This window comes from Ipomoea nil, unplaced genomic scaffold (assembly GCF_001879475.1).
Source record: "Ipomoea nil cultivar Tokyo-kokei standard unplaced genomic scaffold, Asagao_1.1 scaffold1334, whole genome shotgun sequence".
Classification (NCBI taxonomy): Eukaryota; Viridiplantae; Streptophyta; class Magnoliopsida; order Solanales; family Convolvulaceae; genus Ipomoea; species Ipomoea nil.
In genome coordinates, this window is record NW_017617762.1 from 1,523,819 (window position 1) to 1,547,961 (window position 24,143).

The 24,143-nt window shown below is 38.5% G+C and overlaps 1 protein-coding gene across 3 annotated transcripts; it reads left to right on the plus strand.

Annotated features, from left to right (window-relative positions):
* The first annotated feature begins 7,545 nt into the window (after positions 1-7,545).
* On the plus strand, positions 7,546-14,532 carry LOC109185644 (CLP protease regulatory subunit CLPX2, mitochondrial). Of its 3 annotated transcripts, none has more exons than XR_002055008.1 (15): positions 7,546-8,437; positions 8,621-8,682; positions 9,221-9,327; positions 9,528-9,611; positions 9,857-9,903; positions 10,635-10,709; positions 10,845-10,922; positions 11,155-11,211; positions 11,851-11,921; positions 12,034-12,133; positions 12,234-12,338; positions 12,415-12,530; positions 12,631-12,757; positions 13,532-13,594; positions 13,712-13,737. XR_002055008.1 is itself a non-coding variant. In XM_019335608.1 (15 exons), exons 1-15 carry the CDS (start codon positions 7,673-7,675, stop codon positions 14,429-14,431), a joined length of 1,974 nt encoding a protein of 657 aa, XP_019191153.1. In that variant the 5' UTR covers positions 7,557-7,672; the 3' UTR covers positions 14,432-14,532. The 3 variants fall into 3 exon arrangements, 2 of the variants coding, with proteins under 2 accessions (XP_019191154.1, XP_019191153.1); XM_019335608.1 differs by lacking the exons at positions 12,415-12,530; positions 12,631-12,757 and adding exons at positions 14,060-14,221; positions 14,357-14,532 and having other exon boundaries at positions 7,557-8,437; positions 13,712-13,834; XM_019335609.1 differs by lacking the exons at positions 13,532-13,594; positions 13,712-13,737 and having other exon boundaries at positions 12,631-13,075.
* The last annotated feature ends 9,611 nt before the right edge of the window (positions 14,533-24,143 follow it).

Consider the following 24,143-nt stretch of genomic DNA (forward strand, 5'->3'; position numbering starts at 1 on the left):
CTTGTGACAATAATTGTATGATATGAGGTATTTCTCACACCCTATATTTGAAGTGTATATATAGCATGAATATTGAATATAATTTTGCCCAGAAGGCAACAAGTCATAGCACTAATTAGAATATAACAGCACTATAGGACAATATCCTAATGAAAATTGACTTGTTATTTATTTAGAAGACAATTGATCATTTGTCCAAATTCAAGCTTATTTATGGTGCTAGTCTTTCTTTTAAAAATTCTTTTACATGAGTCTCGGACATTGAAATAAATCTCAAATCTGAGTATCCAAACAAGATGATAGTGCCTAATTTTTAATATAGTTTTGCCCAGAAGGTAAACACTAAGAGCACTAATTTTTATTTTCCACCTTTTGGTCTAAACCCTCGGTTATGGATATTCGATCGGAAAAGATTCATAGAGCCTAAGTTAATCCCTGAAGGATCGCTACGAGCCTATAATCATTAAATTATCACAATCCATTAATGCATACTGTGCATGATCTGAGCAGTTAATTCTCGTGGATCATCCAGAATTAGAGCAAATTACACTTTTGATCCTATGACTATAGGGGGCGTGTTAATTTCAGTACTTGATTTTAAAATCTAACAATTTAGTCCTGTAACTATGTAATTTCTAACACATTTGGTCCTCCCGGCCAAATGTCGCCGGAAAAAAGTAAATCTTTTTAAATTATTTATTCATGGGGGCAAAAAGGTAATTTCAAGTTATTTTCTTCTTCTCCCTACCCTGTTGGCCGGAGTTGCAGCCCGACACACCTGGACCGCCTTGTTCTCGTCGATTCCCCCATCGACGCACCGAAATTGAGATCATCTGGACATTGTTGAATCTGGCGAAGGTGCGGTGCGCCTACAAGTAGTTGGGCAAATCGATGCACTCCTGCGACGAGGATTCCGCGTCAAGGTGGGGTGAAATTAAAGTTGGGTATTCATGGCCATTAAAGCGCAGATTTACTCTCCTCTTGGGTTTATAACCTCTCTTCATTAAAGTTGGGTTTCTTCTCGTCATTCCGCCGGATTTTATGGACGGTGACGCCCCTGCTTCGGCCGCCGCCGCCGTCGACTGGGTTGTTGGTTTTGATCACTTTTGCTTCAACCCACCACCGCCTCCTCTTTCGCGACAACAACACCTCATCATGTCGCAGTTTCATCAGATTCCTCCGCAACAGAAGAACTATCACGATTTTTTGGCAGCCAAGAATCCCCAGCCACCGTCGATGGATTTCTACCGGCCAGTTACTGATCTGTCTCAGTTCTCACTCCGATTTGGGAATGGAAATTTGAAGTTCAAATGACCGTTTTGCCCCCACTTATATTTAATTTAACAAATTTCGTGGGTGATTTGGCCGGGAGGACCAAATGTGTTAGAAATTGCATAGTCACGTGACTAAATTGTTAATTTTTAAAGTCAAGTACTGAAATTAACACGCTCCCTATAGTCATAGGACCAAAAGTGTAATTTACTCTCCAGAATTATTTAGCAATTCAGAATTTACTTGAAGTTTATTTCTCTATGTTTGCTTTTCTAGACGGGTTTTACTTCCCGGATGTTACCTTTCGGATGGTACATGAATCCTTTGTACTCCAGTGGAAGTACATAACTAATATTGTGTGATAGTCACAATGTGCACCACTAGTAGTGCATGACAAAATCATACAAACGGCTTTGAATGTCGTTAATTTTTGAGATAAATAAAAATAATAATTTTTGTGGGAATATACACTTTGAGTTTTAAATCTTCCCTACTTGACAATGTGTTTGGTCATTGGGCTATTTTTTTTAATAAGGCCTGATAGACCCTGAATATGGATTGATATTTGGCTGACTAATGACTCATGACTCATGTTGGTTTGGCTGAAGCAAACAAATTGTTAATATTTGGTAATATTTCACCATCTATACTTCTTTTGGCATTTAATCTCCGTAAGATTGTCGAATGTTCCACTCATTTTTGTTCAATGTGTATGCTTGCCCTATCTGATTTTATATGTCACTTGTGGTAAATTTCATATACATTTGAGTACTTATTGTGTTGCGATAATATTTACACTTTTTAGACCAAATAATTTTTTAAAATTATAGCATAGCAATTTGGTCACTTAGGGCAAACATAATGAGTCAGATATTGAAATTTCTTACCCATATGAGTAAATTAAAAGCATGTGCATGCGGAGGAGAAATTACCAAATTATCTAAAAAAAATTTGGGATATTTGTATTAACCCAAATCTGACTCACTGCATATCGTAATTATTCCCCCATACTCATAGTATATGGTAGAATTAAATATTTCCCGATCGAATAAATTGCACTTTTGGTCCTGTGACTATTAGGGTACTGATAATTTGAGTACGTGACTTTTAAAACTCTCAATTTAGACCTTTAACTATGCAATTATTAGCAGATTTGGTCCTGTCGGCCAAATTACCGGCCAATTTTGGCCGGAAAAATATAATTTGGTTCGAATTTATTTTTGATGAGGGCAAAACTGTCATTGCAAGTGAAATTAGGAGGATGCAAAATATGTGTTTGAAGCGAAGACTAGAGAATGGAGCTTGTGGTGCTGTCGACGCTGAAATGGAGGATGAACCCATTTACCCCACTCTCATTTCTTGATCACATTATAAGGAGACTTGGATTGAAGAACCATCTTCACTGGGAGTTCTTCAGTATGTAATATAATACTTGGATTGAAGAACCATCTCTCTCATTCTTGGTATGTAATATAATTTGTAATTTTTGCTCTTCATTTTCATTGCCCGCCGCTGCCCACATCCAAATGCAAGTATTAATTTTGGGTTTGTAGATTTTAAATTTTTAATTTGCTCTTCATTTTCATTGCCCGCCGCCGCCCACATCCAAATGCAAGTATTAATTTTGGGTTTATAGATTCAAGATTGGTACGCTATTTGCCCTTTGTATTGGCCGCTTCAACCATGCTTCACGCCATTCGTCAAGTTGCGCCTTGCAATGCCGACCACTACCAAAACCAACTTCTGGGTGTCCTCAAAATCAACCAGGTTTGGTCTTATTAATATGTGCCTTCTGATCTTCACAATCTTGAATCGTCCCAGAAATAATATTTGTTGTTGTTATATATGTTGCAGGAGAAAGTGGAGGATTGCTACCAACTCATCCTCCAAGATTTGTCACAAATGGGGGGGGGGGGGGGGGGGGGCGCATACAGCCTCTCATGAAGAAAAGCAGAATCCAAGAGCTAGTTATATGATTTCTGTTCAATCAAATTAAGATCCATTTCTTTTACAAATTATTGGTTGATCTGAGCAACAAATTGTATGCGTGCTTAAACGTTCATGCTCCTCTCTCGTCTCGTCTTGTACAGACATAAAAATGGAGAAAAGACAAATTTCATTTCACTTGCAATGACAGTTTTGCCCTCATCAAAAATAAATTCAAGCCAAATTATGTTTTTCCTGCCAAAATTGGCAGGCAATTTGGCCGGTAGGACCAAATCTGTTAATAATTGCATAGTTAAAGGTCTAAATTGAGAGTTTTAAAAGTCACGTACTCAAATTATCAGTACCCTAATAGTCACAGGACCAAAAGTGCAATTTATTCTTTCCCGATCTGCGTTTCTAGTCTTAGTATGTAGTCCATTTTACTTTATCACCACCTCAGCATATCTCTGTGGGCTATAAACTTCCGTCTGTTGTTTGAATACCTAGAGCCCATTATAGGAGATCAATAGATACGTTGACTGCATAAATCATGAAGATCATTTCACGGCATTAGGGGGAGATGAACTCAAATTTAATGAAATGCCGAGAAGTTCCATTGAATGGAGAGATCTTCTTTGTTTAAGAAATTCATGTACTAGTTAAACTGAACTGGAAGTTCAGAAGATCTATTTGAGATATTAGCAAATAATCTGCCAAATACATCTATTGATCATACTGATCATAAAAGAGTGACTAGGCCCCATGTACCTTCCCCAACTTAGACCAAATAAATCTACTGATACTCCTTGACGCCATAAGTATAGGAGATCTATCGGTGAAAAGAGATAAGAATCATAATACTAGATCTAGTAAATAAACATTGTCACTCTTGAAAAAGCTTGAATAATTTAGCCTTAGAGACACGCTCGTCCAGATGACGAGAAACCCTAGTCAATTCATAGGTGCACCAAACAAACATAATACTAGGGATGCGGGACAACCATCTGAGTAGTTCTGGGAAATGTCTAGAATCTGGTTGACTTAAATATTGCCATGAACAATTATAAATATGGGAGAGATTTATGAAAGTATTATAGTTGTCGTCAACACAATTGCCTTTACAAATTGCTCCGTTATATGGTAATCTGGATCCAGAGTTAGGCACCGGAAGTTTCATGACTATTTAACGTATAAAGGAGCAATTGAGGCATAACTCGACTCGCTAAAATATATATTCTCTTTATAACAACACACCGTTGAGTGTTAACCCCGAAAGTTACAAATAGGTGTGTGCATGGAAGAGAAATAAGAATAACGAGGTGATATGATATGAAGCGAGTTTGTAGCCTTATGCGTTCACACAGATACCCTTGATTGATTCTAATCAAAGAAACTCTCCCACGGTAAATGGCATTAAGTCCCACTACATAATATTATTGGCAAAATAATAAACTTAGATATGCAACTAATATTAATTTCAGAAGTCCCCGAATGATTTTAAGTTCTCAAAATGAGAAAAAGTGAAAATTGCAACATTAAAATATTATGGTCTTTATATGACTTGAAATACTTAAGAATTGGCTGAGTATTTTCCTCTCAAAGAAGGAATATGTATTTTATGTGTCATTATTAAAGAGTTGCGAATGGAGTTATTATCCTCATTAAGAAGGAATAATATGTACCATTATGTGCTCGATAAAGAGTTGATAATGAACTTATTTATTATTTATTATCTCAGTCAATATTGATGGTGTAAACATCAATGAAATATATAAAGAGCTTGATGATGTCAACCCATATCTAAAGACGGAGATTTTGAAATAAAAAGCTTGTGAAAGCTAAGTATTATCTTGACTTGAAGATCGAGTTTTTCTTTGAATGAATTTTATACACCAGTTAGCCTATTTTTCACCTGTCTATATGGTTAAGTATCATGGTTTTGTCAAACTATAGGTTGCCTAATAATCTCTTGAAGTAGATAAGGAACCGTTTAGACTCAGTAAGGATACCTTAACCGTCCTTTACTTCATTTGTCGTTGGAGCACCTTTTAGAACCAGAACTTCCATAATCTCAACAGACATGATATTTGCGATAAAATTGCTAGCAACATCTAGGGCTCCTTCTACAATGAAATATTGGAATAGTGTTTAATATATATTCCGAGTTACAAAAGAGTTTGACATTTATATGAGAAACAAATGTATGGTTTTGATAGGGTGTTTGGGTATTGGCTATTATATATGTTTGATCCCCGTGATGCCAAAATTCTAAACTTGTTAAACAATGAATTACCCCAAATGTTCCAAATGAGGACAATAACACTTGAGTTGTACAAATGATATATGAGTATGTTAAAGAATATTTGACAAAGCATATATAGCGTTAAAATTCAACCAATACGAGCTCTAAAAGAGTCACAAAATTATTGTGCAAGATATTCACTCTAGTGACAATCCAGAAGATTTGACTAATCCATTTCTACAATTTTGGATATATATTTTATTTGTGGATTTGAAGATTGTCTTCTTGAGGGGGAGTATCATTTTACAATTCTGAAGAGTGGGTCTTGACGACTAACAGCTGTACTCTTTTTCCTTAGTTAAGTTTTTCCCCACAGAGTTTTTCTTTAAATCTAAGGTTTTTAATGAGGCAGCTAATCTAAAACAATAATACACATACATCATGCACTCTTTTCCTCAACTAATTTTTCTCCACTGAGTTTTTCTAGTGAGGTTTTTAACAAGGCATGAATATGATATAGTAATGTAAATGAGGAAAAGTTGCAAAATAATTGGTTAAGTAGACAAATCCCAAAATCTTGAAGATTATTCCGATTATGCCTTCAAGGCTTATGGTTGTATTCTTTTTTCCACATGGTTTTCTTAAGTTAAGATTTTTAATGAGGCAATCAGTACAATATATGTTCTTACAAATATCATGTACTCTTTTCTTCAACTAGATTTTTCCCACGTGGTTTTCCTAGTGAAGTTTTTAACGAGGCATGAATATATATGTACTCCTTTTGTCTAGGTTTTTCCCACAGGATTTTCCTAGCAAGTTTTTACGAGGCATGACAATGGCAAAATCATGTCCAACGGGGAGTATTGTAAAACCTTATGTGGACATTATTCCGACTTTATATTGATGATATGATTCTTAATACTGTAGGATTCCTAATGCTGTAAGAGTCCTAAAGGCTATACTGTAGGATTCCTAATGCTGTAAGAGTCCTAAAGGCTATTATGATAGAGATTATATATACCATTGTAATGCTGTACAGAGATTGATGATGATAATAATTTCTCTGTCTATTCCCTCTTCCTTTTCTTGCGTGATATTTTAAGTTTTCAAATGGATTATAAATGAACATTAAGGTATTTATTTATTTTGTCAAAAGTCATTTTTTAAGTTTTCAAATTCATCATATACGTGTTGAATGCGATGCGCTTCAAATCATTCAGAGCCTGAATCAAGAACAAAGCGTGTCTTCTTGTGATCTTGTTCTCTTTGGTGTTAAAGATTTGCTTCGATCATCTAATGACGTTGTTATCTATCATGTTTGTCATACTGCAAATAGTGTAGCCCACAACCTAGCTAGGGAGGCTTGTTTTATGTCTGTGCGTTAGGAGTGGGTGTCATCCCCTCCGTATTTTATTGTTAACGATTTATGTTGATTTGAATTAATGAAAGTATTTGATTGTTTAAAAAAAAATTATAAATGAACAGTGAAAGTAGAAATGCTATTAAGTTATTTATTTATTTATTTTGTTTTATTTTTTATTTTTTAATTTTGCTTGAAATGAGGCAAATTATGCTATGGACCCGTGTTCACCATGTGTATGGTAGATACGCTGTACATTCATAATTTTTACACTGTAATTCATAATTTATATACTGTAGATTCATAATTTCTAAATTGTAAATTCATAAAATTTATAATGTAGATTCATAATTTCTATACTACACATCCATAATTTCTGTACTGTAGATTCATAATTTGAAAACTATGTGTTCATAATTTGATAACCATACAATTTTGAAATTATGAATCTACACTATAGAAATTATGAATCTACAGTACATAAATTATGAATATGCAGTATAAAAATTATGAATCTACAATACAGAAATTATGAATGTGCAATATAGAAATTATGAATCTAGAGTACAGAAATTATGAATATGTAATATAGAAATTATGAATCTATAATATATAAATTATGAATGTACAACGTATCCACCACCGTGTAAATGGTAGACACGGTCCAGGACATAACGCTCCTTGAAATGACTAGATTCCCAAAGGATCAACCACAGCTTTCGGCCCGTCAAATCTTGGGTTCATGCTAAATGCGTCGGGTCTCACATTGAAATTCCAATTATAACCCTTCCCAGTTCCCCCCTTCTTGCTCTTCAGCTCGATAGCTGCAGCCTGCAAGCCAGAATCGAAGAGAAGAAGACGAACACAGAAAAATGTCTGCAATTTTTAGGTACAACAAAACAAAGCTCCGCCACCATTTCACTTTTAAAATTACCTTTCTCTCCTTCACTTCTTCCAAATTCCCCTCCAACTCCTCTTCCCTCACACCTCCTCTGAAACTCCCCTTCTTCTCAACCCCTAGCCGCCAGCATCTCCCTCCTCCGCCCACTACGATTCGGGTGATAGGGTTAGGGTTAGGGTTTCAGCGGAGGTGCAAATGGGAAGGGAGTTCCGACAACTACGACCATTTGAAGGCGGAGGTGAACTGCCCGCGCTGCTCTAAGCCCATGACCGTACTCTTCTCCAATCGACCTTTATCGATCACCGCCGGCGAGACCGGAATTTATCAGGCGGTTAATTTGTGCCCCCATTGCCGCACTGCGTTCTATTTCCGGCCTTCCAAGTTGGAGCCCTTGCAGGGGAATTTCATTGAGATTGGGCAGGTTAAGGGTGGGGTAGGGGAGAGGGAAAATAACGGTAACACGGCCGCTGGCAGCGAGAATGGAAAAGCTGCGGGAAAGATTTGGGAGAAGTTGAGGACTTACAGTGGTAATAATAGTAGCAGTGATGTTGGGGAAAGTAGCAGTACTAGTGATAGTTGTAGTAGTAGCAGTAGTAGTGAGACTGAGGTGGAGGAGAGTATGGAGGGGTCTGCCGGTGAGTGGACTGGGTTAAATGTGGTGAAGAAGTTGCCAACTCCGAAAGAGATATGTAAAGGGCTTGATGAGTTTGTAGTTGGGCAAGAGAGAGCCAAAAAGGTGAGGATATATTGGTGATATAATCTTGTAATGATTTGCTTATTATTGATTAGGTGCAGAGATTATCTAATCTTGATCTTGATTCTTGAATGCAATGAATTTATCCCACTCACAAAGAAATATACCTTTGGTTGACTTTTCAATAGTTAGACATGATCTTATAGCTTAGTAAGCAATTTGCAGGTGCTCTCTGTGGCAGTTTACAATCACTACAAAAGAATATATGATGCCTCCTCAACCCAAATGTGAGTTGGATGTTCTCTTTTCCTATGGGAGACACTTTGTGGATACATTCCTTAAGATTTTTAAACGTGAAAGCTTAATTAGACTGGAAATAGCATTTAAAACTAGTCTTCTGCATCCATGATAGAAAGTTTCTTGTCACTCAACAATGTCCTCCTAATTTGTGTGTTTAAAAGTAATCTGTATGTTTGTAATAATGAAGTCCAAAGGGATTAGGATTCTGCTTTGATGTACTTCAAATTGTAATTCTTTTAATACACTCTATTTGTCTTTTTAATGAGTACTTGATTTTTTGAATCCTAGTCTGCTTCCTTGTTCATCTCTTGGTTATGTTCCCACTCCTACATAGCAGATAATACACCACATTGTTATTCCCAGGACAACCTGGTTCCTTGAATTGAAATGTGATTTCTCTTACACATGATAATAGATTGCTCACATACCTTTCATCACTTATCATTAGCTATTTACCTTAAAATGGTGGATTGATTTCCAGGATACTACTAATACATTAGTACATTACTATACCATAAATACCAGGGCAGGTGGAGAATCAGGCAAAACTGTAGATGAACAAGGAAACTTTGAAAGTGATTTTGTTGAGTTGGATAAGAGCAACGTGTTATTGATGGGTCCAACTGGCTCGGGTATAAGACTTAATGTTTTTAAACTGAGTATCTCTCTAATTTAAGCTCCAGTATCTGTATCTAATTCTCAACCTGGGTTTCTCCTGTAGTTCTAGTATGGTTTCTTCCATGAATCCATGTTTCAGTAAGAAATACAGAGTTGTTCATAATATATATCTTGGAATTTTAACTTTGTATAATTTTCATCAATGAAAGGACAGGCAAGACGTTACTTGCAAAGACACTAGCTCGTCTCGTAAATGTTCCTTTTGTCATTGCAGATGCAACAACGTTGACACAGGCAGGTTTGCTGTAGCTTCACCTTTTTATAGCTATTTGTTATGAAGCATTCAATTTGTTGGAGTGTGATATGTAATGATATGGCTTCTAATGTTGCATTCTGCTCTTATTTTGAATTTTAAGATGATGCATAAATGCTTTTGTTTTCTTCAGTTTCAAGAATCCTACATCAATGTCAACAGAGATTGACATGCAATTTTCATTGATCTTTTAATACTGCTAAGCCGAACTTCTCTTCAACTCTAGGCAGGTTATGTTGGAGAGGATGTGGAATCAATATTGTTTAAATTACTCATGGTATGTATAGTTTATTTTTTTCATTTCTTTTCATCAAAGCTAAGAAATTCATATTACAAATTTTCATGTTTTTTTTGGGTTATATTTTTGTTCTTTTGAAATATCATGATATGTTGAAATGTCTGTGACTGGTGAAATATGAAAATAAAAGGTGTTTGACATTGTTGAGATGAAATTTAATGATAAAGATTTTATTTTGAGTGAAGAAATTGTACTAGGTTGTATTTCATAATTCATAGTGTTCACCATAGTTCAGTTAAAATTGCATTTGATCAAGAAATGACCTTAGCACACCTAAGAGATGTTCTAATTTTTCTTCAGTTTTCTTGACAATTCTGTTTGTTGGTAAAGTTGTAAAAAGCTTATTCAAATGAAATTTACCAAATAAAGTTGTTACTGCTGGCTTTTTCTGTTTTGTTTCATTGTTTGTTGGTTTGTTTTATAAGAAAATATATTTATGGTCTGCATTGGATTTCATTTAATGGTACTCTTTCATGTACACTCTATTTGCAGCTTGTGAAATTATTTGACTTTTTTGCATGTGTTGTTGATATACTTTATCAAATGAATTTCATATTCTGTTCAATTAGGTTTGTGATTTGTACCCAAGGGTCCTTTTTTTTTTTCCCCCAAAAAGATATATGGCTTTTCATTTGTGATGTTTGCAACATTTTGCTATTTTTGTTTGTGCATTCCTAGATAATCTTCTTGCTGTTATTGTTTTCTCCTAGGCTGCAGACTTTGATGTAGAAGCAGCTGAGCATGGAATTGTGTATATTGATGAAGTTGATAAGATAACTAAGAAGGTTGCAGAATATTACTATATACCTCCCACAATAAGATTGAGGGCCCCAATCTATTGTTTAATACTTCACTTTAAGTGTTTATGACTTGAGTTATATGCTATCATAAATAAATATCGTTTCATATGATCTGTATAGGCTGAGAGCTTAAACATCGGCAGAGATGTAAGTGGGGAGGGTGTTCAACAGGGTCTGCTTAAAATGCTGGAAGGAACTGTAAGTTCAGCGAATTTGTCTTCTCTGTTCATTTTGAGTATCCTGTAGTCTTTAAAAATTCTAAGGAAGCATTGCTCTAGTTTCCAGGCTGCACTTCCTTTTAATTTTTTAAACTCATCTTGTTAAGGTATGAAGTGTCCTACAAAGTACAAACTGCCTGCTTGTTTAGCCTGGTTATTTATTTCTAATTAATTTCCTTGTTGATTGTTTTACATACATTATGTTGTCTCAGGTTGTAAATGTACCTGATAATAGAGCACGGAAACATTCTCGTGGTGACAGTATTCAGGTGTTGCATCTAGACCCATCTCCTCTTACTTCCCTTTACTTCTGAAATTGCTTGTGAATGACAATTATGTGATGCCATGGCTCTCATAATGCCTAGTCTAGTTCTCACTTTCAGCTCTTTGGATACCTGCACGCACTTGATTTATTTGAATTTTATCCCAGTGGGATGTTATTCTGTCCATGATGTGGGTAAATAGAAACGTGAAAGGAAAATATTAATGTACAACTTACGTAATGTTGAAAAGATAAAATGGACTCGAGTTCCTTTTTTGTCCTCATGGCTGCACTGGTACAATTTTCGACATATAGATTGCATCTGGATTGGGTCCATGAAAAGTACTTCATTCTGAAATGTGGAAGTACATATAACATATTTATACTAACTTGTCTCCAAATCCAACCCAAGCACAAGTAAAATTTTAACAGAACAGAAAATTCATTTCTAAAGGCCCATAGCATCAGTGGTTTGTGCTTCTTGATTGGGGAACCTCATATCTTCAGTATTATGGATATTTTGACAGCCATCTTCAATTTTGTAGTTTGATGATACCAAAATCACACACTAATGACACTGTTCTGTTATTGAATTCTCTGCAGTTTTTCCTTGAAACCTATTGATTTTTAATGACTGTTTTGACAGATAGATACAAAAAATATCCTTTTTATTTGTGGTGGAGCTTTTATTGGACTGGAAAAGACAATTTCAGAGAGGTAGTACCATTTTTTAAAAGTATTTTACTTGACCAGGTATATATACTAATGTGTTAAATGCACAAATATATCTCTACATGAATGGTTGACCTGATTATTATTTTTGTCCCAGGCGACAAGACTCTTCAATTGGGTTTGGAGCTCCAGTTCGTACAAATATGAGCCTTAGTGCCCTTACAAATGCTGTAGTGGCATCGTCATTGTTGGAATCTGTGAGGAGATTTCTCTTGATACCTAATATCTTTCACAATCAAAGCTTGTTAAATTGAGATGCATGGGGGATTTTCCTTATTGTGGTTCTTGAATTTCCAGGTAGAAAGTAATGATCTCACTGCATATGGCCTCATTCCTGAGTTTGTTGGACGATTTCCAATTTTTGTTAGTTTATCTGCTCTAGATGAAAACCAACTTGTTCAGGTTTGTTCTATGTTTTGAGTTTTTCCTCCCTATTTGTTTGTTATGATTATTAGCTTTTAATGAGAGTTTTTTTTAGACTCCCAAAATAAAAGGCCATATAAGAGAACTTCAGCCCTACATTCTGATGTGTCCCTATAGAGCTCTGGATAAGCCAATTTGAAGAATAGTAATTTGGAATATGAAGCTTAACAGGTTACATGTTTGAAATGAAAAATTCAAAGTAAGATGCAAGTTGCACAAATTGAAGAAAATGACTGAATTAATTAAAGATGATTTGGTGTATTCAATGTAGGTCTATTGATTCCCTCCTTATAAGGAGTAATGATAGTTATGGGAGATAGGTGACAATGCTAAGACATGCATGCTAGTGGGTTTGAAAAGTGGATGGCATAGCTGACCTGACTATATTTGAATAAAGGGTGAGTTATATTATCAACAGGTTAGCTCGAGCTGTGTTTTTGTGGATAAGCAGGGCCTTATTAAATTCTCTTGGAGAAATGGTTCAATCTTGTGTTGTTGTGGATAAGTTGGAAAGAAGCTAACATTGTTGTAAAGGGATCATAGCATAGGCTAAAATAAACTTGCAGAGATTTCTTTTCTTTTGGTATATGTAAAAATATAATACAGGTTTAGAATAGCTTATGAAGTTTTTAAGCTCTATGCAAATTTGTTTGCGTAAAGTCTTTTGTAGCACAAGCTTGATGCCACCCTTTTATTGCTCACCAGTAGTTGAACTATCCTTGTTAATTGTGATTAGCTTGAATCAAGTATCAAGCTCTTAATTTGTGCCAACATAGTACCTAGCGGAATTGCAAATAAAATCAATATTTTAAGACTTATATATATAATATATATAATAATACTTTATAGCAAAACTGTAATAGACAGTTTGCAGGAAATAATATTACTAAGCCCATATGGCATAAGACCCAAATTATCCTGACCTGACCCACACAGATTGAGACCGGTGTGATGGTCTCACAGGAGAATTTGCCTAACATTTATGGGAAATTGTTCTAGAAACAGACAAATCTATGTGAATTCACTTTGTTTTTGTGCCTTATCATCTGTATCAGGAACTTCTGGAGCAGAGAAGGGGTTAAAAACAGAAGAAAGCTGATCATAATCAAATATATTTGTTTTCTTTTGCCTTTTTTCTTTAAGATGGATTATTAATATATTCTTTCTTGCAGGTTCTTATGAAGCCCAAAAATGCTCTTTGCAAACAGTACAAGAGAATGTTTGCTTTGAATAATGTAAGGTTTTGCTGCAGATACAAAGACCATATTGTATTTCAGTAACTATACGTTTACACTTGGGTGGAATACAGAAAAGAAATGTTTTCATGAAACGACTTTGATTCTATGTTACAGGTCAAGCTTCATTTTACTGATAATGCATTGAAAATGATTGCGAAGAAAGCGATAGCAAAAAGCACAGGTGCACGTGGTTTAAGATCTATCTTAGAAAGTATTCTGACTGAAGCCATGTTTGAGGTATGATATGGGCTTCCTAATTTCATTGAACCTTATTTTGGAGAAGTCAATATACCTTTTCAGATACCTGATGTCCTTACCTCCATTGAGCTTCAATTTTATCGGCATTCAAGTTGCATATCACTTGGATTGAAACTCTTTCTCATTGACATGAAAAACCTTGAAACTGACTGATTGTAATTTGTAATACATTATTAAACATGAAACACTTGATCTTGTATGCAGGTTCCAGATGCCAGGCCAGGAAATGATGGTGTTGATATGGTCTTGGTTGATGAAGAGGCTGTGGGATCACTTGACACTCCTGGGTGTGGAGCAAAAATTCTTCAAGGAAATGCTGGGGGGTCGGAGAGACTTTCTTCTGCAATGACATCAACCGATAAAGCAGTATGCATGCTTTTTCCTATACTAATTTAGTTAACCCCTAAGCTCAATTGACTGATATCTGAGAACAATAGGAGATCAGTTTATGCCCTCAAGAGGGCTTGTGCTAAAGGGTGTGAATTCTTTTTCTTTTTTCAGGAAAAGAATGAAGAAGCGCTAAAGGGAGACATGGATGGAGACTGTGAGGTTGCATCAAGAGCCTTGAGCTTGTAATTTTTATTTTTGAATTTTTTGTACATAAAGAGAAGAATTGTAAAAGAGAAATATAAGGATCAACCTCTTGTTTTACAAGGAAATAAGGAAGAGAATGCCTTATTTTTTTTCTTCTAAAAACATAATAAGTCTCATTCAAAGTTATATCTCTCATTTATGTCCATGTTTATAATGTTAATCGTTTTGTACATTATCCTTTTAGAGTTGTATTATATAATTTTTTGGACAAAAATACCCCTACTGTTATAACTTCCGTTATTTTTTTCATTATTGTTACCATGCATATACATCCACAATATATTTTCTTATATATTCTTTAATGATAATAATATTTGTAGACATTATATATTGGATTATTATAAAAAAAATTGATTTCATATAGATTTTAATTAGTATGAATTTATTAATTATTTTAAAAGATATAAATATTTGACATATGTTTTTGCACGTTGGGCATAGAAAATACTATTTTTAAAATATAAAAGCTAAAAATTGACATTTGGCTTCCACACGACGTGATTGTTTCTTCTTCAACTCCATTGCTATAATTGTGATTACCTGCCTTTCTGATTCCATTGTCGCAACCATGAGGCTTCATTTGGTGTGATTACTATCTAGAAGTCTAGAACCACTACCATATATACAAGTTCTATCAACATGTAGCTGTAATTCTATATTCTCAGAAAAAATCGAAAAAAAAAATGTGGTTCTCTCCCATAAAAGGTAGATAAACACGGATTTGGTGCCATAAAAGGTATAGTCATTATATCGTGGACCGTGGTGCTCATGTACCGCCGTTAAAACGGCGCAGTTTTTTTAAGTAAAGAAACGGCGCGCCGTTAGTGTTAATGGAGCGCGCTTTTTTTGTATGTTAATTACCAACTGATACTACAGTATATCTAAATCGATACTGCCTCACGTACTACTTTTATATTGTCAAATGAAAATTGTAGTTATATCAAAATAATAATGTAGTTGTGGTGAAATGAAACTGCAGTGTATATAAAATGAAACTAAATAACATTTCACATATTTGAGTCTATATTGTACAATGAAGCTGTAATTATATCAAAATGATCATGTAGTTGTGTTTTAATAAAACTATAGTGTATATAAAATAAAATAAAATAATATTTTCACATATTTGAGTCTATAAGTATCGAATGAAACTGTAGTTATATCGAAATGAAACTGTAGTTGTGTTGAACTGACACTGCAGTGTATACAAAATGAAACTGAATAACAGAGTTGCTTTTTGCGGAAGGGTGCGGAACGACGAGAAACGGATATATATATATATATATATATATATATATATATATATATATATATATATATATATATATATATATATATATATATATATATATATATATAGCAATCGTTATGATGTGCAATCGTGTGCACCATGGTGGAGTAACGGTGTTGTTAGTGGCACCGTTTAACTCCACCAATCAATTTTTCTTTAAAAAAAAAAAAAAAACTCCAATCGACGGGATTTTCACCATTTTCGGTGTGGATATATAATTCACTAATTTTAGATATATAGTTCATTAATTATAGATATATAGCACAACATAACGTCGTTAACGGCAATCGAAAATGAATTTTTTTTAAAGTCGAACGCGTCGTTTTTAATCAAAACGACGCCGTTTTTGCAACCGTGTGCATCATGCATGGTGCACACGGTTGCACGGATAATTTGTGTATATATAGGGACCAGATCAGGTGCGAAAATGACTTTCCATGCGGAAGTGCGGTTAACACAAAAGAACGCACCTTAAGTGTAGAATTGACGTCGTACCTAACCTTAAACATTAAATGACGCACCTTAAGCACACAAACAAAGCACCTTAAAAACACAAACCACTCACCTAAAGTTTTATAATAGCGTACCTTAAGTTTCAACAACTGACGCACCTTAAGAAGGAAAAATCATGCACCTAAAGAAGTAAAATCACGCACCTAAAGCTTTAGACCGACGACCTTAAATTTCAACAACTGACGCACCTTAAGCACAAAAACCACGCACCTTAAGAAGTAAAAATAATTGCACCTAAAACTTTAAATCGACGCACCTTAGCTTCTGGCTTTTTGCTCCCGTGCTCCGCCGCTACGCGTTGCTCTTCACTGTGATAACTGATAACCCTTGCTCCGCCACATCCGCGTGCAGGCTGCAGCTTGCTTTGCCTCCGCCGTCCGCCTCCACTTGCTCTACTTCGACGCTTCGCCATTGCTGCTCAGGTAACATCTTCCACTAATCGTTGCAGAAACACAATAGATCTCGGATATACGTATAGCATATTTAGTTGGTTATCATTCCCCCAAAGAGTCAAATGAAGTGTCCAGTTTCCAATTCAACTTGATTAACACCCCCAAATGCTACAGTTGTGATGAAATTTCTGTTTAATGCTTGCAGTGCTATTCCTGGTACTCGTTTTAGAGCCGCTCTGTTAATTGGAGTTATTGCGCTTCATCTAACACCGCAAAGCGACACATTTTCCATGGATTTCTATTCTCTTTTTGAGGATTCGGATGGCAAGACCATTAGTTCGCCTGCTGCTTCAGAATTTGACTTTCTCATTGCGGGTTCTAATGTTGTCAATGGGGATATGTGGTTTAGGAAAAATACATAGGTATTTTTTTTAAACGCTTTATTTACAATTTATTTAGAGGACAAACTTTTTAAAGCTTATAATACTCATTGTGTAGTTATTCGTTTAGTTTTCAAAATAACTACTCACAATCACTTTAACATGTGCCCTTCCAATAAAGTTTGCAACAGATTTTCAAATTCCCAACCTTTTTCCCTCCAACTTAGGTTCTTTTTGATCATCTTTCTAGTGTATATGAGGCTATGAGCCCTGTGGAATTTTTCGACTAGACTCGACGCGTCGAGCCAGGCCAATTCGAGAGAAAACCTACTGAAATTTTTTTACGCGTCGAGCTCATCCAATTTCCAAAAAAAGGCTACTAGAAATTTTTGACGACACAGTACAGGTTATTAAAAAACATGAACAACCTTTTCTTCTCAAATTTTTCCAACACTCTCTCTCGCAACTCTCTCGCCCTAGACACCCAAAGTCCGATTGCCCCACTTGCTTCACTCTAATCAATCCCTAAAGCTACAAGTTCAAAACTCTTTTCTATTTTCAATTTCTTGATTTGGAGGTGCATTTTGCTCTATTTTTGGGTAGGTGCCCTACCCACGAATTTTTCCCCAAAATTTTGAAATTTTGATTGATAGATTGCTTGGTGTTGATTGTTCTTGATTGATTGTTGCTATATATGTTGTTATCTCCATTTCAATTTGGCCTTTCAGAGAATTGTGAAGATGCATTGCACGCTAAAATTGAATTGCATGTTGTTAAAGGAAAGAGGTCTTAGATACTATGATAGCATGAAAGTCTTAGATACTATGATAGCATTTTCAGGTTTGACTGGCTACTTAGTCCTGATCAGTCTCTTGGCTGCTGCTGTGCAATAACAAGAGCTGCAAGCCGTCTCTGTGCCATTGCCTCACGTTCCCTCTGTGCAGCGTCCATCATCTTCTGTGGTGTCTGCGGCGCAATAGCAGCTGCTGGCTCTCGGATTGCGTGTTTCTTAGTTGCTTTGGGTCTAATCTCTATCAGTGGCTTACATCTCATATGATGTTCTGTCAGACGTTGCACGTCCCAGTCCTCCCACCTCTGACGGCAACCACTGCATTCCTTCTCGATCAGCTTGTTTTCGTTGTTTCTCCCCATGAATAACTGTAAGAAACACACAAATTCAAATTAAGGAATAACAGTAGATGGAAAAGCAGGAAGCCATGTCCAGAAAAAGAGAATCAGAACAACACCGAGGAAGAAAAGCAGGATCAGAACAACACCAAGGAAGAAAAGCAGGAAGCTATGTCCAGAAAAAGGGAATCAGAACAACACCGAGGAAGAAAAGCAGGATCAGAACAACACCAAGGAAGAAAAGCAGGAAGCCATGTCCAGAAAAAGGGAATCAGAACAACACCGAGGAACAGCCAGTTCTGGGAAATCTAACAAGCAAACTAAGGCCTTGACTTTTGAAAAGGTGGATATAGATGCATGGTGCAGAGATGTAAAAGAAAACAGGGATAGGGATGAAGATTTTGCAATAGTCATATATGATACAATGGCTAGGGTGCAAGTTTTTGAAGTTGGGCTTTATGGTAGTTCAAGGGTATCTTTGGTTCATGGGTGTAGTATCCAGGAATTGAAGGTGATGATATTGGACTTCTCAGGGGTGGGGGTGATGGTGGACTGTTTATGATGGAGGAGAAGTGACCTTGGGCTGTTCAGAGAGGAAGTAAAAGCTAAATGTCTCCCAAGTCATTGAATTCTCTTTTATGTTCCAATTTTTTATTGGTGAAGAATAAGGGTTTGATTAGTTTAAACCCTAAACCCAAATAGTATGAATCAATATTGAAATTCTAAATTAAGAAGTAAATCAAGATTCTTAGTATGAATCAATACCAGGTTATAGTATGAATAATAGAAATAACAATCAAAAGAAATCAATATAGTATGAATCAAGAGAATACCAGGTTATAGTATGAATCAAGAGTATCAACTCAAACTCGGAAAAACGAGAGAAATGAGCCAAATAAATCAAGATTTTCTTAATTTTATTAGAAAATTTACAAGAAAAATAACAAAAAATTATAGTATGAATCAATACCAGGCAATGTTGCAAAAAACGTTAGACGCCCCCTAGGCGGCAAGGGGGCGCCTAGGCGCCGATTTTTTAATTTTTTAATTTTTAATTTTTTTTAATTAAAAATAAAATTAAAAATTAAATTTTTTTAAAATTTAGTAATAAAACATAAGGTATCCATAGTTATTTCTTAGAAACTATTTACGAAAGTGGTTGTAAAATTGTTCAAAAGATTTTATAAACCATCTAAATACATAAAAAACTAAAATTAAGAGCTAAAGAAGCATTTTTTTGAAAAATTAGTGGAGCAAAAATTCTTCAAGGAAATGCTGGGGGGTCGGAGAGACTTTCTTATGCAATGACATCAACCGATAAAGCAGTATGCTTGCTTTTTCCTATACTAATTTAGTTAACCCCTAAGCTCAATTGACTGATATCTGAGAACAATAGGAGATCAATTTATGCCCTCAAGAGGGCTTGTGCTAAAGGGTGTGAATTCTTTTATTTTTTTTTTCAGGAAAAGAATGAAGAAGCGCTAAAGGGAGACATGGATGGAGACTGTGAGGTTGCATCAAGAGCCTTGAGCTTGTAATTCTCAATCAAAGTTATATCTCTCATTTATGTCCATGTTTTTAATGTTAATCATTTTGTACATTATGTTTTTTGAGTTGTACTATATAATTTTTTGGACAAAAATACCCCTACTTTTGTTATCTTTTCCATTATTGTTACCATGCACATACATCCACCATATATTTTCTTATACATTCTTTAATGATAATAATATTTGTAGACATTATATATTGGATTATTATAAAAAAAAATTGATTTCATATAGATTTTAATTAGTATGAATTTATTAATTATTTTAAAAGATATAAATATTGGACATATGTTTTTGCACGTTGGGTTAAAGCAAGTAAAAGGATTTTATTGATCACGTAAAGGTCCTAAGTACAATCTAACTGGCTGTTCCGAGTACCGACTGACTGCGGTCGGGAGTCTCTGATAACAACTTATCGATCGTCCAAAAGTTCTTTACACTGTTGCGTCGGCGGGTATTTATAGCCGCGGAGCCGGAGACATAAGTCCGGCCGTCCGGCATGCCTCCCACGTAGCAACCACGTGTCATCCTCCCGGGTGCCCTGCCTGTCAACGCCTAGTGCTGCCACGTGTCTTTTTTCTGCACTCTCGCCTAAGGGCAACTGCTCGGGGTCGACGACGCCGGTCGGGCACTTCCCGGTCGAGAGCCGACCGGGTTCTTCTAGATAAGGTCCAACCTATTACCTGCAAAACAATAAGAAAAAGGACAAAGGCATGTCGGTCGGGGTATTCCCTACCAAGAGCCCCCCAGCCCGTGCCTTTTTTACCGTTCGGGAAAAATGGGACGGGATGGAGAAGCCCAAACGTCTGCCGCCAAACCGACCGGCCAGGTGTCATTCCCTTGCGCCACGTGCCGACGTCTGCCGGCCTCTGCGACCACAACGGTCACCTCGGAGTCAGCAACGGTCGCGTCGCGCAAGTTGATTGGTTTCCCACCCAAATGTCCTCCTATAAATAGGCCTTTGAGGACTCCATTTGAACTTTCTCCAACCTTCTGAATCGATCGGTATCCTCAGAGAGTCCCGAGCAGAACGCTTCAACAAGCCAGTCGAGCAAACAACTTCCAAGCTCTTTTAGCAAAGTACTATCAACCGGTAAGTCGTCTATACTTTAGCTTTTATCTATTGCTTTTACATTTAACGCTAATAGCATAGGCTCCAGACATTTCCGACCCAAACCGTCCGAGCCCCTAACTAATCCCGACCGACCTTTAGGCAGTCGCCATGTCTGACTCTGACAGCCAAAACGTCTCGATCACGGATTATGACGAGGAGGTTGAACACATCAGCAACGAAGAAGTGGACATCATGTCCTACTCGCCAGAGGTCAACCAACGACCGGGGAAAGCTCCCGTGCGAGCCCCCGAGCAACGGGAATCATCGAGCTCATCCGGGATGTCAGGGTCCAGCTCGAGCGGATCTGGAAGCTCGAGCCGAGAAAGTGCGGGGACCTCAACTAGTGGACGAGGTCTCCCGAACGAGGGCGTTAGGGAAACGCCAACCCAGGTGATTGGGGATCACCCAGAGACCGTCCCTCGAAGGGGCGATCAAGGGGACGCATCAGAGCCGGTCGAGGAAGAGACGGCTGAACCGACCGCACCAGCGGACGACGGGTTCGAATTCCTGAATAGCGAAAGCGTCGCTCAGCAGATGAGTGAGCTGACCAAAGGAGAAGCAGCGCGGATCGCGGAAAGACTCAACGGCCGGGTAGAATTCGACACTAGTCGTCGGCTCGGGAACATCATCGACCGCCATCAGGGCAAATGGATCGGGATGCATTACGACTCCCTGATGGCCCCGATCGCCTTTCCGTTTTATGCCCTCCTGACCGCGTTCTTGGGCTACTACCAAGTCATGCCGGCCCAAATCTGCCCGAACTCACACCGGATCATCGCTTGTTTTCCACAAATATGCACCCGGCACGAAGTGGCTTGCAGATGGAGCTCTTCAACTTTATCTACCAGGTGAAGGTTCTCTCGGGCAACTATGGAGGCGGGTTTCTGATGGTGCAGTCCCGAGAAGGAATCTGCTCGATTGCGAGTCTGCCCGGGAATAATAAGGGATGGAAGAAGAGGATCTTCTCGGTCAAGTATGACCCGTGGATCCTCCCAGTCGACAGGGTTTGGAGCACGCGTTTCCGGAAGCAAGCTACTCCGGTCGAGACTCCAGCTCTTCAGGAAGCAGTGTCTTGGATCTCGAGCGAGATCCATGAGTACAAAATCTTCCAAACGGCCGAGAGCTACGAAGCGGCCCAGTTACCCGCCCCGGTGTACGACCTGACGGAGAAGTACCTGCCCGTACTAATGGGCGTGACGATTGCAAAGGCTCCCGCTCGGGGCAAACGGAAGAAGAAAGGTCTAACCCTAACTAATTCTCCCGATCCTAACTCCCCGAACGGCACATCGCTCTCGATCTAACTAACTTGCTCTTTTTTGCAGATATGGCGTCAAAACGATTTGACGATGCAGCCCAGAAGTCCCCTCCCCGACCGAAGCTCTCGCTCGGGAAAAAGAAGACGACGACCGCTGGGTCGTCCAGAGGGGGCACCATCCCGACCGCCCGACCTGTGGGCTCAGCTACCACGGTCACCACCGCCGAAGGGGGTATACTGGACACCTCCGACACTCTGGTTACCCGGGTAACTAGCCAGAGGGGGAAGGAAAAGGTGGCGGAGAAGACGGCCGGGGAGACAGCCCCCAGCAAACGGCAAAAAAGGCAGACTAGCCCGACTCCCGCGGTCGGGTCGATCGTAGTCGACGCCTCCATCTTGTCGCGGATCGGCAATCTCACGCTGATCGAGATAGATTTGGCCAATCTGAACCCGACCCAGCTGGCCGAAAGGCTTGGTCGCGAGCTAGCCGAGGTAAGAACGTCTCCTGTTCCTCCTTTAATTGCAAGTACTATCAATCGAGCTAACTTGTTCGTTTTGCAGGCGTCCCGGATCGGATTAGCATTCCACGGCCAAGCGCTGCTGGCCAACGAGGCCGCAGCCTTCAAGAAGGTGGCCGATCGGCGGCTGAAGGAACTGGGCGACCTGTCGGCCGACCTGAAGAAGGCCGAGATCGCTCTGAAGAAGGCTCAAACCGACCGAACGGCGGCGTTGAAGGCGGCGCAAAAAGACAAGGAGGCGCTGAAAGAAGCGCTCAAGGAAAACACCGAGCTAAAGGCCCGGATGGCCGACCCGAGCGAGGCAGTCAAGCACTTCTTTCGTGAAGTGGAGCCGGGCATGCAGTTCATCCGGGAGATACGCAAGAACATGGTCGGGGATGAGCTTTTCTGGGCGTTTGGCCGGTGGGCCTACAGGTTGGGGCAACGTAACATGCGGGAGAGGACCGAAGCTAACATGAGGGAATCGCTCGAGGGCGAGGAACTTGAGATCGTCTTGACCACCCTCCCGTCCGCCGTTGCTGATCCCAGACTAGACCCGTACGATCCCGAAGTAGGGGTTGCCGAGCCGAGCGGAGCCGCTGCCAACAAGCCGTCCGAGGTGGAAGTCGCCCAACCGAGCGATGCTGAGGCTGCGAAGAAATAGAGCTTGTAATTTCTTCGTTTATTTTGTTAAGGTGACCTGATCGGGAGCCCAGTCCCGTTTTGTACCGGGCTCCTTTTTAAATTTAATTAGAATTCCTTTTTGCTAAGTCTTGTCGCTCGTCTCTTTCACACTTTGTTTTGTTTGCATATATGCTAATCGTAAGCCCGACCATGTGGCCTAACGGCCTGGTCGTGAACATTCTGACCGATTGGCCTCTTGGCCTGATAATATCAACGCTTAATGGCCTAGCCGTTCGGGATTATCCCGACCTTTTGGCCTTGTCGATAGTTTAATTTTGAAAATCTGGCCTTTCTGCTCGGGGTGTTCCCGGTCAGTAGGCCTTTGTACTTCCTTAGTCCTAGCCCCCACACTATTGTGCGCTCGAGGCACGAGTGGGTGCAATAGTGGACAGAAGTTGGACGGATTGGGGAAATATGCTGTGAGCTCTGGCTTTCCCGATCGGTGGCGTGACCTAGATGTCCGCCGAAGAGGAGCGCAATTAGTCCGGTCGATATTGTCGCCCGGTTGAGTTGTGATTGGCTATTAGAGCCATACTTTGGGAGGCTATTAGAGCCATATGAGGTACCCCTTTCAGTGAAACTGAGGGAGAGATGGTATGGAGCGCAGAGCCCCTTGGCTGTAGGTGCGGAGTCCCGATCAAGCGCTGCTCGAGCAGAACTGAAACTTTCAACCAAAACGATGAGAAAACCGATCGGGCCGTCGTATGCAAACGGTCGAGCAATTACCGATCGTATATACATTGAATTGTCCCGTTCGCAGACGGTTAGGAAAATATTTACAAGTAATTTACAAAAGAAACGACAAATGAGACCAACACGCAGGTTGAGCCCCCACTTCGTCAAAATGTACAAAAAATAGGCTAGTGCCTAAACATAACGAGGTGCTCGGA